The 16622-nt window shown below is 36.8% G+C and overlaps 2 protein-coding genes across 6 annotated transcripts in view; one reads left to right on the top strand and one right to left on the bottom strand.

Annotated features, from left to right (window-relative positions):
* Rundc3b (RUN domain containing 3B) overlaps nucleotides 1-16622 on the bottom strand; it is a 144196-nt gene that overhangs the window by 88877 nt on the left and 38697 nt on the right. For all 3 annotated transcript variants that reach the window (XM_040735829.1, XM_040735828.1, XM_040735830.1), the window contains exon 4: nucleotides 9450-9535. In XM_040735829.1, coding sequence (XP_040591763.1) covers nucleotides 9450-9535 — 86 coding nt within the window. The remainder of the gene's footprint in view (nucleotides 1-9449; nucleotides 9536-16622) is intronic.
* Nucleotides 7249-16622, top strand: part of Abcb1 (ATP binding cassette subfamily B member 1) — a 145258-nt gene continuing 135884 nt past the window's right edge. For all 3 annotated transcript variants that reach the window (XM_040735824.1, XM_040735825.1, XM_040735821.1), the window contains exon 1: nucleotides 7249-7399. The gene's annotated coding sequence lies outside the window, so the exon portion shown is untranslated. The remainder of the gene's footprint in view (nucleotides 7400-16622) is intronic.

Genomic DNA, 16622 nt, shown 5'->3' with positions numbered 1-16622 from the left:
AAGGAAGTTAACTACAACAAGAAAAACATAGGCATTAGATAATCCCACTTTACCAACAGTCAAAACAACAAAGGGGTGGAATTCCACACATAATTCCAACAACAACAACCATTCCAAATCAAATAAGAATGAGCAATCAATGGTCACTAATATCCCTCAATATTAATGGCCTTAATTCACCCATAAAAAGACACAGGCTAACAGAATGGATTCGAAGACACAACCCATTCTTCTGCTGCATACAAGAAACACACCTCACCCTCAAAGACAGACATTACCTCAGAGTTAAAGGTTGGGAAAAGATTTTCCAATCAAATGGACCCAAGAAACAAGCAGGGGTACCATTCCTAGTATCTAACAAATTAGACTTAAAATAAAATCAATCAAAATAGATGAAGGAGGTCATTACATACTCATCACAGGCAAAATTCACCAAGATAAAATTTCTATCCTGAACATCTATGCTACAAATACAAAGGCATCCATGTTTGTAAAAGAAACATTATTAAAACTTAAATCACATATAAAGCCCCACACACTTATAGTGGGAGATTTCAACACCCCACTCTCACCACTAGACAGGAATAGCAGACAGAAATTCAACAAAGAAGCAAAGGGGCTAATAGTAGTTATGACCCAATTGGGATGAACAGACATCTATAGAACATTCCATCCACATAAAAAGAATATACGTTCTTCTCACCACCAAATGGAACCTTCTCAAAAATATACCACCTTAGCAGCTACAAAAAAATTGGAGCAACTCCATGCATCTTATCAGACCACCATGCGTTAAAATTGGAATTCAACAACAACACAAATTGTAGAAACCCTACAAACTCATGGAAATTGAATAATGCACAACTGCACCATCCCTGGGTCAAAGAAGAAATAAAAAAGAAATTATAGACTTCCTAGAATTTAATGAGAATGAAGATACAACATACCCAAACCTATGGAACACTTTGAAAGCAGTGCTACGGGGGAAGTCCATAGTACTAAGTGCCCACATGAAGAAACTGGAGAATAGTTATACTAGAGAATTAACAGCACAGCTGAAAGCTCTAGAACACAAAGAAGCAAACTCCCCCAGGAGGAGTAGATGCCAGGCAATAATCAAATTGAGGGCTGAAATCAATAAAGTAGAAACAAGGAAAACAATACAAAGAATCAATGCAACGAAGAGTTGGTTCTTTGAGAAAATCAACAAGATAGACAAACCTTTGTCCAAACTTACCAAACAGCAGAGTGTGAATATGCAAATTAACAAAATCAGAAATGAAAAGGGGGACATAACAACGGACTCTGAGGAATTTCAGAGAATCACCAGGTCATACTTTGAAAACCTGTACTCCACAAGATTAGAAAATTTAAAGGAAATGGACGACTTCCTGGATAGCTATCACTTGCCAAAATTAAATCAAGAACAGATGAACAATTTAAATAGACCTATAACCCCTATGGATATATAAGCAGTCATCAAAAGTCTCCCAACCAAAAAAAGCCCAGGTCCAGATGGCCTCAGTGCAGAATTCTACCAGAAATTCAAAGAACAGCTTATACCAATTCTTCTCAAAGTATTCCACACAATAGAAGCAGAAGGATCTTTGCCAAACTCTTTCTATGAGGCTTCAATAACCTTGATCCCCAAGCCACACAAAGACACAACTAAGAAAGGGAACTTCAGACCAATATCCCTCATGAACATTGATGCAAAAATACTCAATAAAAGACTTGCAAATCATATCCAAGAACACATCAAAACAATCATCCACCACAATCAAGTAGGTTTCATCCCAGGGATGCAGGGATGGTTCAACATATGAAAATCCATCAACGTAATCCACCATATAAACAAGCTGAAAAACAAAAATCACATGATCATCTCACTAGATGCTGAAAAAGCCTTTGACAAAATCCAACACCCTTTCATGATAAAGGTCTTGGGGAGATCTGGGATAACAGGAACAAACCTAAACATAATAAAAGCTATATACAGCAAACCAAAAGCCAACATCAAAACAAATGGACAGAAACTCAACACAATTCCGCTAAAATCAGGAACAATTATTACTATTTTATTCAAGTTCTTTTCTTTAACTTTGCTATTACATTATTGTGGAATATTACTTAAATATGTAAAGATGTGTTCCAATTGTTTATGTTACAGATATTACCTTAATTATGTAAAGGTGTGCTGCTTTTGTTTGCACTGTATTTGTTTAATTATGTAAAGGTGTGTTGCTGTTTACCATACCTGCCTAAGGCACATGATTGGTCTGATAAAAAGTTGAACAGCCAATAGCTAGGCAATAGAGGGGCAGGTGGAGGTGGTGGACAGAAAGATAAGCAGGAGAGAGAGAGAGGATAACACGGGAGAAAGAGAGGGGGAAGCTCTGGGGCCAGCCAGGCAGGCAGGCAGGCAGCTACCAGCCAGCCAGACACCGAGTAGGACATACAGAATGAAAGAAAGGCAAAAAGCCCCAAGGCAAAACGTAGATGAAGAGAAATATGTTAATTTAAGTTATAAGATCTAGTGGGATAAGCATAAGATAAGGCTAAGCCTTCATAACTGATAATAAGGCTCCGTGTCATGATTTGGGGGCTGGTCAAGCAACTCATTACAGGTCCCCCAGTCCGAGAGCAGTAAAAAAACAAAACAGAACAACAACGACAACAAAAATAAGAAAGATTTCAAGAGCTATAACTGAAATACGTTGGCCAAGGCAATAAGCAGTCATTTAAATCTTCTACCGGAAAAATATGCAAGATTTCTGACATTCAAGATAGGTGTATGGCTCCTGGTGGAGACAAATAAAAACTCATTTTGGAAGATAGTAGGTATCTATATTACTCTAAGAGTATTGTTGGGTAAAGACAGATCCCAAATAAATTCAATATAGGCCCAATAAGACTTGCTAATGGGCAGGGAACAAAGGAAAAATCAAGTGTGAATTTTATACTCCCAATGTGTTATCTGTGTGTACATAGAGAAATCATTTGATAAGAGTGAATTGTGCTATTGGAGGGGGAACACATATGTGAACTATTTATCTAGAGATTTAAATATGGGCTCAGGATGATATAAACAATATGTAAAGCCAAGAAAAGCAAAGTAATTCCTGAAAAAGAAATAATATGAATAAAGAAAAAATGCAAGACTGAGTCCAGAGAACAGCAGCATTTAGGATTTTTGAAGAAGAAAGCAAGATAGAATATACTGGAAAAGAGCAATTACAGAGAGATTAGCCTTTCCACAATGCATACTTATTTCAATAGAGTATCCTATACATTGCAATTTAAATAAAATTGTTAAAAAGAATTCTAGAACAGGAACCATATCACTTCAAAATGTTTTCAGAATTCATAAGAACCTGTTATTTTTCATAATCACATGATTTCATTAAACCTTTAAAAACAGTATACTGATTACAGAATAACCCATTTCAAGTACATTTACAAATTTTACAAATACCAACTCCACTGTTTGTAATGAATTTTCATTACTCCACCAATGTACCTGAATAGGTTAGGTTAGCTTCCTCTTTGCTGGGGCTAAATGCTTGACAAGCAACTGAAGGGAAGATTTGGGCCCATGATCTGGCAGCAGAGTCTATCACTGTGGCAAGGACATGGTGGCAGGTGTGTGAGGCTGCTGGTCGTACATTATCCACATTCAGGAAGTAGAGAAACATGGACCTGGGGTGTCACTCTCTGTCCTTTCTAGAACTCAAGCAGAATGCTGCCGCTCACATTTAGTTTCTATCTTCTCAGTCAAAGTCTCCTGAGAATATCCTCATAGATACACTTAGAAGTGTGTTTCCATGGTGATTATAAATTCAGTCAAATTGACAGTGACTATCACAATACCTGTCTTGTTTTAGTTACTGTGATAAATAAACACCATGACCAAAATTAACTTGGAGAGGAAAGTTTATTTGGCTTACATATGCCAGGTCAGTCCACTGAGGGAAACTAAGGCAAGACCCTAGAGGCAGGACCTGGTACAGAAGCCATGGAGGAGCGCTGCTTAGTGGCTTGCTTACCTTGGCTTGCTCAGCGTACTTTCTCCTGACACTCAAGGACTCCCTGCTCAGGGATGGCACTACCCACAGTGAGTCAGGTCCTCCCGTATCAATCATTAGTCAGGAAAATGGCCCCGCAGTTTCACCTACAGGCCAATGTGACATGATTTGTTTTCAGATGGGTTTCCTCTTCCCAGAAGGCCCTAGCTTGACAAAATACTAGATGGCACAGAACCTATTAGCAGTTACCCCTCATTTACCTCCCACTCTTCTGTTAACAATTCTCCCAATCCCAGTCTATATATAGCCCGAGTCTTATTCCTGATCATATGAATTTATTGAACTATTCTGGACATTTTAATTAAGGAAATTATATAGCATCTTTCCTTCTATAAATGGCATCTTTGGCTTTACATGTTGCCAAGGTTTATCTGTATTGTAATATTTCAGTACTGCAATAATTCTTATGGGTGAATGAATGGATACAATGTATTTTGTCTCTTTATCATATGATGGACATTTGGTTGGTTTTCTCTATAAATAGATGTATGCACACTTATGTTATCACACTATGTTATCAATTTTATATGCATGCATTGATATACAGATATAGCTCTCATTCTCCTATACCACCCATACGTGTCAAACGACAGGTCTTAGGGTAACTTTACATGAACATTTTTTGAGGAACCATAGACTGTTTTCAAAGTTGATATGCCATTTAACTTTTCAAATAAACAATTGTACCAAGGATCCAAATTTTCCAAATTCTTTTTTTTGTTGTTGTTGTTGTTGTTGTTGTTTTACGAGACAGGGTTTCTCTGTTTTGGAGGCTGTCGGTCCAGCCTGGCCTCGAACTCACAGAGATCCGCCTGCCTCTGCCTCTGCCTCCCGAGTGCTGGGATTAAAGGCGTGCGCCACCAACGCCCGGCCCAATTTTTCCAAATTCTTATCAACATTTGTTTTCATGTAATCTTTTGTATCAATACATCTCACTTGACATCAAGTGGTATATCATTATGCTTCAGATTTGTATTAATGGTGACTAATGATGCTGAGCTTTGCACTAATTACTTTCTCATTGCTACAATCAAATTATCTGGTGAGGAGCCATTTAAGAGAAAAGGTACTTAATTTGACTCACATTTTGAGGATATAACCTATCATGGAGGGAAAAGCTTGGTAGAGTCCCGTTAGAGTGGCAGAACAAGGCTGTCCTGGTGCATTAGCAGGTCCAGACATACAGAAGGAGGAATTTTCATCTGGTTTTCTCCTGTTGCCTTTTTTTATTCAGTTTGGGACATGACAGATAGTGTTGTGTCACCATCATTAATGGTTATCTCTCCACAGATCATCTTCATGGATCATCTCTCCATGGCTAAATATCTCTAGAAATATCCTTAAAGATATATTTAGAGATACAAATTCTGACAAGCTGACAATGAAAATTAACCATCAAGGCTTCATTCTGCTATTTATGAACAACTTCTTGACCTCCATCAGAGGAAAATTGTTCATATTTATTAACGTGTGGTGAAAGTTCTACATATATACATGTTCTTTATCAGATGTGTGATTTTTAATTTTTTCCTAGCCTTGATGGTGTCCATGGAAGGATCAAGTTATAAATCTTGATGTCCAATTTATCTACTTTTTTTGGTCTTTGTACATAGGATACCATGCCAGGGAGATACTGAACTAATCAAATAACAATAATTTTGTATTTAGAGTTTTTATATAAGTCATGAGGTAGGCCAACCCAAAAATAACTTTTAATGATATTTAATTTTTCATCTTAATATAGAAGCCTTCCTCATCTAAAGAACATCCCAAGATACCCTCTGAATGCCTGAAATAGTAGATATCATCAAAATCTCTGCAGTTATTATATGAGTTTGGCTGTCAATTTTTTTTTTACCTAAGGTACTGAGAAAACAGTAGGCATTCAACAGAAATTGTAATTCAGGTTTTGAATTTTTATCTTTGCCAAAGGAGCTGGGCAGTGGCAGTGAGCTACAGCTCTGTTAGCTATGCCAGCACACAGTTACTACCGACAGACAGACAGACTATGCCAGCACACAGTTACTACCGACAGACAGACTTGCTGTAAAGTTTTGAGAAGCTAAGCTCTGATGCTGGCAGGTTGGTGTACTAAGTGTAGGTTTGACTTCTGGCATTTCAGCACACTGAGTTTCTCCAGACATAAGCCATTGTGAGCCCAGGAGCAGCTAGTGTGCTATGTTTCTCCTGTATACTCACACTATGGTAAAGTTTAACTTATAAACAAGCTACAATAAGAGATTAACAATAGATTGAAGCAGATATTGACAACAGCCTGTAACACAAGTTATATAAAATGCATGAATTCCTTCTGGAATTCCCAGTCAATGAGTAACAGAAACCATAGAAAGCAAATTCACAGATATTGAAGGACAACTTTAACGTAAACACTTAGCATATTTATAGATTCTAAAACTTTTTCTTGGTTCTTGCAAGATTTAGCAAATTGTTACTATTATATCTACTGTTCTAAAATTGAGAGTTACATCTTTAATTTCTCAGGAATTTACAGTTTTATTTTAAATTTATATTCCCTCCCTTATTTATAGCAATATTGTCAAAACTGATATTTCTTTATAATTTATAGTTATAAACGAAATACTGAAGGAGCTAAATGTGGGTTTCCATAAAGTTAATTCTCTCTTTCTATTTTCCAGATTTATTACTGGCAATATTTGTTACCTAAAACATTCATCAAAATATTTTCAATATCGTTTCAAATATCACACCAATAAAACTTAGACTATTGTTTCTAATTACTTTTTAAACTCTGGGTAGGCAGAAGTTAAACTTTGAGCAAACCAATTCAGTTTTAAATGACTTTTCACTTGAGGTTTTCCCCAAGGTGCTATCAAAGCAATGTTCTACTTTAAAAACAAATCTTACGGTCTATTCTCTATCACTTCCTAATTCTGGCTGTCTACCAGTAACACCCAAATTCCTGAATCACAAAACACTTGAAGGTTTTACTTTTATTTTTCTCCAGTTGCTCCCCAGCAAAAGTTCACATGAAGTTCTTCAATACTTTGAAGGCTGTCCTGTCCTCCAAGAATGTGCACTTCAGATCCCGCCCTTCCTCCACCCACAGTGGCCCTGGGATGGCCACAGATTAGCGCTTCAAAGTTGCCTGCCTTAGCTCCTCCCCTTGCACCGGGGTAAACATATTGCCACTGTTTTTAAGACTATCATTTCTCTTTGTCTGTGAAGTCAGACAGAACAAGAAGAACTTCACTTGATTCAGACACCTTCAGGATCCTTAGAGGATTGATTACTTTCTCCTATAGCACTTGCGTCAAGAAGCATCCAAATAAAAGGTAATGTACAACTATTCTCTCCAGTATTTTCTTCTGTTTTATAAACTCAAATGTATTTGTTGGCCAGGGATATATATTCATAATAACTTATAACTAAAAAGTTTATTTGGTTTTATTTCAGTAAAAATACTAGCATTAAGTATTAAAAAGAAATATTCAGGGTTTTTCACATTTATTAGTCACAAAACAAAAAGATGATTCTGAAATATCTTTGTGCTTACTCTCCTTCTTGTGAATTATAAAGCCACTATATTTACATTTAAGCACCTTTCTTAGGGCATATATGTTTATATATACATACATGCTTGCATATAACATGCACTGAGTTCTGAATAGAATGTATATTTTTGAAGACTTTACTTCAGAGATTTCTGTGTTTAGAGATGAATCATTTCCTTTTCATCAGAGTACAACTAGATATAAGGCAAGGCTAAAATGGTTCCCTTTAATATTTAAACTACTTTTTCCATAAACAATCTATTCAAAAATTATTTCTACCACACCCAATCATTTCAACTAAGAAACAAGAATAACAACTTAAAAGAGATGTTTCAGTGTTTATTTAGAAAACATGAAATATTATAATTATATAAGAGATAATTATTGTGTAAGATTAGTTTTAATTTAGGATTTTTTGATTTAACATTAGATTCAGATACTGTGCTCTAGTTTTATTTACAATGCATTTGTACTCTCAATATTTCTTTTCATAATTAAGTTTGTCTCCTTGTGATGATAAATATTTCATTTTGTCAGGTTCATTTCAAAGGTCTAAGAGTTTATCATCATCTCACTATCTTTAGATATATGTCAAGAGTATTAAGTTGCTAAAAAGAAAAACTCTCAATAACTACATATTTATTTTAGGAAAACACTTTCATAGCTAAAAAGTCTTTCTCTGATCAAATTTATTATCATGATAATTTCCTTTATATCTGCAAAATTAAAAGCTTAATGTTTTATTTATTATCTACAAAGATAAAGTATTCCCAGTAAATCTCTGTATCAGTTAGCTAACTAAAATAATGTCATAACAAACATCAAGGTTTTCTTAAAATCTGTAACAGGACATGGAAACTGGGGTACCAGATTCATGAGTTCTTTGTACCTAATCTTTTCTTTATCAGACTGGTTTACGGCTGCCATTTCTCCATCCTTTTTAGAAATAACTTAGTGGGGTTAAGAAAGTACAGTCACTTAGAAGTACTAAGGTAGCCCTCCCGAGCCGGTAGAACTTTCTGCGAGGAGGGAAATGTGCAGCAACTTGCCATACATGGAGTACCTGAAATGTGATATGGCAACTAACCAACTAAATGTGGAATGTTATGTAATATTAATTAATTTTATCTTATACAGTGTCTTTTGCCTGTAGCACTATACAGTATATGTCTAAGTAATGAAATATAACTATTTTCATTTACAAACACTTCTGATATAGAGGGAAGTAGTCTTATCAACAGCAACAAATGTAGATCACCAGACAAGAACTAAGTATTCATGACTATTGTCCTAATATGAACCTTTTTACCACCAATCAAAAAGCAACAAGGTCTTCATCTTTATAAAGCACACAGTAGGCCATACTTAAATCTATGTAACCTTAGACAAATAATATCTACAAAGAGTACACTGAAAAGACAACAAAGCCACCATTAATTCTGTATATGAGTGAAAGAACTAAATGATCTATTTATAGTCTTCCCAAGCAAAGAAATAAGGAAGCACTCTCCTGGAGGAAGAGATAGTTCTCTAAGAATTTCACACTTAGAACTTCCTTCAGATTTGTCAGAGAAGAGTGAATGGGGAGAATGAAGCTCTAAGCACTCAAAGGCTGATAATAAGAGTGACTCAAAGAAAAGACATTCCAGGCCTACCTTTTACACAACCCAGTAAGTCAAACGTATGTTAACAAATTACACTTTCCTGAGCAGACAGCGGATTTATCTGAGCAGTAAGAGAAACGGATGACCTGAGAGTTGACACCTTCAGACTACCTCCTCATTCTGATTTCCAAGTCACAAGCATTAGGAAGTTGAAAGGACTGTTAGACCTGGTTGTTTTGAAGTCTCTCAAAGCTGTAGAGATGTATTCAGACAAATGCTTTTCCATGAGTGCTACTCTGATCCAGGCTCTACCCTACGAGGAACAAGAAAGGATCAAATAAGAAACTTAAAGAATATTTTCTATACACTGTCAAATATATGCATGTTAATATATCAAAATCAAGAATGACTAAGAAAAATATCTAAGAAGACAAAACAGAAAACTTCAATAATATTAAGCATATATTCTGTTTTTCAGAAGATATATGACATATCAAACTACTACATCCTCTGATGAAAATGAGCTACTTGGTTAGAGATGCATTTTGAATCATATAGTACATTTATATAAAATTCTACTACAATAGCAAAAAGGAGCATGCTAGTTAAATGAGCCCTTAGAAAACACACGAAATCGTGTTTTTTAGTAGTTACCCCAACGACACTTGTTTGAGACAATTGTCTACTTATGCCCCCAAAGGAGGTTTTCATACTGGCAATAAATTACAATATATAATCAATCACTAGTCCAAATCATGAGCTACTAAATTTGGATCTAAACGATGCTACCAATTACTTAAAATAGAAAACAAAAGCCAGGGACTGGGGATATAGCTCAGTGATACAGCATTGGCTCAGCATGTTCCAGTCTCTGGTTTTAACAAAACCTTCGCTCAGATGTCAGCAAAGCAATTCTGACCTGTGAATCATGTAACAATACCAAAAATGTTAACCACTTTTTTTGTTAGCTAGTCTTTCTTAATACTCCAAAACATTCTTTATAAATGTGTTTGTGTGTGTCTGTGGTTGAAGTTGCCTGTATGTGTGAGGTCAGAAGTCAAGTCTAGATATCTTTATTGATCTATATCCTTTTTCTCTTCTTGAGACAATGGCTCTCATTGAACCTGGGATTCCTTTGATTGTTTTGACTAGACTGACTGGCCAGGAAGCGCATGGGATCCACTTGTCTCTGCTCTAATCCTCTACACCTCTGGCCCAGAATTACAGATCAGGGCCACCACACCAGCATTTTTGTGTGTGTGTGTGCGTGCTACAGACTTGAATTTAGGCCATCATGCCTGTGCAACAAGCACTTTACTTCACTGGGATACCCCTCCAATCCTTTTTGTAGCCTACAGACTGAAAGAATGGAAGGAATAATATATGAAGAGCATGCAAAATTTCATTTCTACCTAGTCCCTCCTAAATCTCCAGGAAAATTCGTGACAACTTAACAACACAGAAAACAATAGCACTGAAATAGCAATGGGAATAAAGGTACATAATGAAAATGTATTATGCTTAACCAGTGGGCTTGGAGAAAAGCGTGAAAGTGTCCATAGATAGAAGAGTTCAGCGTACTCGTGGGTAAGAAAGGAAGCAATCTACGTAGTGATAAAAACAGCCAGGCTAGAACAGCAACGCTGCTGGGAAGAAAATGAACAATGGGGATGCGCTTGCAAGCCAAGCTTCCTACCACACTGACGACGTTTAAAGCTTCCCACCACACTGACGACGTTTAGCTTGTTCTGCACTTAGTGCGCTGTTCCTTTTGAGTAAGCCTGAAGGAACTCACACGTGCTGGGGCTGAATCAAACAGAGGAAGGAAAACGCAAGCTGCTGGATGCCCAAGAGGCCCAAGGGTCTCACTAGAAAATCAGTCTAGCACACACAGAAACCAGGAGTGCATTGTGGAATCTAAAGGCTACCCGGTCCCAAGTATGGAAGCAAGGGAAGGCACCGTCCAGAGAAAACTAGGCACAGGAGGCTGTGCTGTGCTAGATAAGAGATGTGGGGGCGTCCTGCTTCCTGATTTATGAACCCAGTCCACACAGAACTGGGCTGCACTTAAGTTTCCTGTCCTTGCATGTGTGTGGAACTCTCTGTTGTGGTAACAAAGTGTGCTAATTTTAATGATTTATTTTCTTTCAATGAAAGAACTTTTACTAGAACAGAAAAACAAACTTGCTAGCCACCAAGATATAGAAAACCCGAAGCAATGTTAAGGAATTTACACTTTATTACTTGACAATGGTGAATCTGTGAGACTTCAAGAAAAATGAAAGCAGATAGTTCTTAAGGACATGATTAGAATGTGCTCGACTCTGTTCAAAGACTTTTGTGCGCATTAAAAGAGTACCCATAAGAATTGCATGAGTTTTGGTTATGATACTATCCTTACTTAACTATGTGATGAAACAAACCAAAAATGCCACCAGTATAGAAAAGAACCATCTACCTTCCTTTCTCAGAGAATGAGCTATCATCAATTAAAAGAGAAATAAGACATTAAATAATAAAGGTATCTGCCTTGATACATTTGACAAAAGACTGTCACCCATGAATACAAAACAGTCTAAACTTCAAACAAATTTCCACCAAATTAGAAATGGATCTACACGTAGGAGCATGTTTTAGTTATAGTTCAGCTTAATTATTAGGATATTCAGATGTTCTCTATTTCAGATTGGGTAAATGATTATTTTTCAAAGAATTTTCCTACTATCATTTATACAAATTTATCAGTGAGAATTTAATAATAATAACCTCACAGGATTTTTACTGTCTACACCAATGGTTATTAATCTTCCTAATGCTATGACTCTTTAATAGAGTTCTTCATGTTGTGGTGACCACAAATATAAAATTATTTCATTGCTACTTCATAGCTGTAATTTTGCTACTGTTATAAATCATAATATAAATAGCAAATATGCAAGGTATCTACCCATTGATGGGTTGGAACCCACAGGTTAAGAACCATTGGTCTACAGGATATATGGGGTTGGTGTTGTCTTCATTCCTGATGTTTTATTTCGTGAAGCGATATCCTGAAATCTATTAATTATACCAGTCATCAGAAAGTCCTCAAAGCTTTTAGCTCTATTCTAGAATAAATGTGCTTCAACGTGATAGAAGTGTTGCTCTTTATTCTGTCTGTCTACTCACAGTTACTACTTGTGTTTCCTTGGTGAAATGAAATCATTGATAACTGAATTTTAGCACTTCTGGCTATTCAAACATACACAAAAGCCTTCTTAAGTCTATTTTCCTTGAGTCTAGTTTTTATATATGTATTTCATTATATATATGTATATGTGTATATATACATAATTGTATTTTGAAATACATTTCTATTTGATTATGATTTCTCTTTCACCGATGAGCTACTTAGAGGTCCTTCAAATTTTCACTCAAAAGCATTTTGCTGTTTTGTTGTTACTGAGTCCAGCTTACTTCCACTGTAGTTAGAGGATGTATTTTACATGAATCCCAGTCCTTTCGAAGCTACTGAGATCAATTACAGCTTTTCAAATGGTTAATGTTTGTATAAGTCCTATGTTTGTTTGATGACAATTCTATTTTATAGCTAGTTCTTTAAAAACATTCAGTTTCCCAATACTCATCTTTGTTTCTATTTTTAGCAATTGTAATTACTTAAAAGTTTATCATATTTATCACCTGTAGCTCTGTTTCTTCATGAGTTTTCTTGGTATCAGTTATCTTCTTCTTTTCTTTTCTCTTCTTTCCTTTTCTTTTTGGGACTATGAAATTTGAGACAGTGTTGCCAGGTAGCCCAAACTGGCCTTGACCTTGGGCTCCTCCTAAGACCTGAGACTACAGGCATGTACACCACACCTAGCTTGATGTTTTGATAAGCTTGATTTTATTGAATAACAGATGCTGTTAACAATAACCTGTAGAACTTACTCCTTTCTCCAGTTGATTTTTTCCTTGGGGGCATACAGAAGGGCACCACTTTAAGGCCTTTTTATGTTGATCCTTCTGAACTGTCTTTACCCTCAGCACAAAACCTTTCTGGCCTCAAATGAAAGTCTGGAGTGTTTACAGAACATCCTGCCTAGTTTTTCCAGAACCTTAACCTCTTATTTCTACAGAAGAAGATGCAAATCTTCAGTCAGCTGTTTATCTGCTACCTAATCCAAGTTCAAAGACCATCTAACTGCCTGCTTCTCTCCCAGAAATCACACCACACCCGTCCCCCATAGCCCTCTCCACCATCCCCTTCTCTCTCTGGCATACAGAGCTGATAAGAAAGCATGTCTTTCTATGGCTTTACAGCCACTTTCCCTGTAGCTGAAAGGGACATGCTACCTAGTGCATGTCCACTGGGATGAAGGCCAGGCCATGCTAGATAATATGCTAAGAAGCTTGTTCACCCCCAAATCCTGTAAGTGTCAGAACACCACCCACATCTTTTCTGGAATGTCATTCCCTTCAGAGGGGGGCCTGCCATCCTCTACATGGTGGCTATCTGCCCTAATGAGGCTCCTCTTGGGATATGAAGGAAAGTCTCTTTCCCTTCAGGGCCCATCCTACTGTATGTAGTCTGATGCTATCTCTCTTCTAATGTTTTCTGACCTCATGGCTTCGTTATAGCCCCTGTGGTTACCAAGTTCTCTCTTCAAGTAAAGCTCATTCTGAAGAATAATTTTGTTTTAAAGTGCCGTGTTTCTGATGTTTGTTGTCTTCTCAATTACTTTCTGCATTCTGAGAACAAGCCAATTATGTACATATTATTCCAGCCTGTATTATAGGGGTTTACAATTCTGGTTTTGCTCATGGCTCCTATTTTAAGTTTGAAAACTAGAAAGTTGGTTTCTTATTTTTAGGTTATCAAGTATTTTGTTACCAAGCTAAACTGTTTATAGATCCATGCTCCATGTGACTTTCCTTGAACAATTTCCCAGATAAGAAGAAATCAATAGATTAGACATGGAAATCTCCTGGTCTTCTTCAGGCTTAATGTACATGTCATACAAAGAATAACAATATAAATGATCTAACCACAATGACTCAAAACTTTGTAGTACAGATTTGTTTACATCTCCATGATTCCGTGTGCTTACACTATGATTATGTATTTCTCCCTTAAATTTTGCTTTGTTTATTGGAATTTGATCATCCAGTAGAAAAAGCTATCTCGGATTCAGGAAGCACTTTAAGTAGTAAATTACTGTGCTTCTAAGAATGACTTAATCTATGTAACACTATACTGAAAACTTGTGAAATCTTTTTCATTCAACTGTATTTGAGAGACTTATTCATGCTAAATATTACTTTCTGTGCAGGAACTATACATGGCACAGTGCTTCGGTGGGGAAAGGAAGGCAGAAAGTTCTGCTTAAACCCAGCTGAGCTGGAAGAAAGTAGCTTATAGAAAACTGTGTTAGTTTTCTCTTGCTAAGCAGTAAATTACAAATTTTGAGACTCTGACTCAGCATGTCACATTGTTCACGAGTCCAGGTGGACAACACCAGGACCTTTCTGCTTAGGGCCACACAAAATGGGGACCACAAGGGGAAAATCTATACCCAAGTTCATGTCTGTTGATGATCAGATTTTGCAATTGCAGGTTGGCAACTGAAGTACTTTCTTGTCCTTGTTGTTTTGGCTGTGTCCACTTTCAACTTGCAGAAACTACCAGCACTTTCATGGTCTGGTTCTCAATCTTATCCCAGGCACTTGGAGAATCCAATCTCTCACAAGATCTAAGCATTTGACACTCTGCTTTACTACCAGATGGGGAAAATTCTGTAAAATTTGCAGTTAAAGCCCAACTACCTTTGCCATTTATTGCATTTTCAAAGCCATTTAGATCATCAACAATCTTTACTTTGGCTTCAAATTAAAACCATGAAGAATGTGAAGAAGTGATGCTCAGTTTAAAATGTCTAATGCTGACATTTAGTATCTAGGAGACCACTAAATGATAACTTAACAAATTGAAAGAAAGACCAGACAATGCCAGTATCATTGTTCCCTTTAGCAGATGAGAAACTGAGATTTATGGAGGAGGGTTTCCCTTCACATGAGTGCATCTAGCTGAATCTGAATGAATCCGAGACAAGGGGTTTCAACTCGGACATCACCATGAGAACTGAAGGAAAATAACACTGGGGAAATTGTTACTGTGTTTGAAAGGATTTGATTATCTTCATAGGTCTTCTTTATGAAAATGTCTAATTCTAAAACACATTTTCCTCATAGAAAAGAGAGAAGCTAAGGACTTAAATGCAGGTCATTTGCATATATACTATGGCTTCCAGCTTTGAGTTTTTAAGGAATTCCTGTCTGTGTGAACATATGTGTCTCTGAATCTATATATGTTTCTGGAGTTTTTTCTTCTGTTTTTTTTTGTCTTATTCTGAATTGCTTGTTTGGTTTTATCTTCTTTTATTATTATTCCTTAGATGGCTTTTATTCTATGAGAAACAGAAAAGGTATGGATCTGGATGGGAGGGAAAGAGAGAAGGAACTGGGAGGACTAGGGGCAGGGGGAATCATAATCAGAATTTATAGCATGAAAAAATCTACTTACAATTAAAATTGGGGTGGGGCTAGAGAAGGCTTAAGCATTTTAGTAAGAGCTATCAGATTTCAATCCCAGGCAGCAGTGAAAAGACCTAATGAAAATAAGAAAGCCTGTGTGCCACAACTGTTTGCTTATACAGATTCAGTTCACCCAAACACAACTAATCTTTTTACCTAAAGAAATTGAGATATCATTCCTGAGTCATCGAGAGAACAGGCAAGAACAACTGATAAAAACCTTAAAGAGGTGCATTTTCAATTTTACAATTCTAAAATAATGAACTAACTTGAACTCCAAACTGTAAATCTCTTTTTCTGCTTACGACAGCCCAATATACATATTTCCCAAATTACGGTTAAAACACCATACACTAGCATCTCAGACACTTTAAAAGGTTTTTTTTGGTTTGTTTTTACAAATTTTAATATTATGGAGGACCCTGAGAAGGCTTTTAGTTAGACTATACCTATTAATATTTACTACACCTAACATTCTAAAACTCAATAAAGGGAACGGTTTGGTGGCTCAATGGACACGAGCACGACTGCCTAAGTCACACAGAAAGCCAGCATGACAGTGCAGGAGTGTCACGCTAGCACTGGGGATGAGAGACAGCCAGCATGACAGTGCAGGAGTGTCACGCTAGCACTGGGGATGAGAGACAGCCAGCATGACAGTGCAGGAGTGTCACGCTAGCACTGGGGGACGAGAGACAGCCAGGTCCAGGGATTCTCTAGCAAGTCAGTCATGCAGCCCAGTCCAAACTAGCAACCTTACAGTTAGGAAGAGACCTTGACCTGAGGCGACAGGGTAAAGAGTGATGAAATAAGATTCCCAGTGTCCT

This window comes from Mesocricetus auratus, unplaced genomic scaffold (assembly GCF_017639785.1).
Source record: "Mesocricetus auratus isolate SY011 unplaced genomic scaffold, BCM_Maur_2.0 Super-Scaffold_100051, whole genome shotgun sequence".
In the NCBI taxonomy this organism is placed as follows: domain Eukaryota; kingdom Metazoa; phylum Chordata; class Mammalia; order Rodentia; family Cricetidae; genus Mesocricetus; species Mesocricetus auratus.
This window is presented reverse-complemented; position numbering and strand designations above follow the sequence as displayed.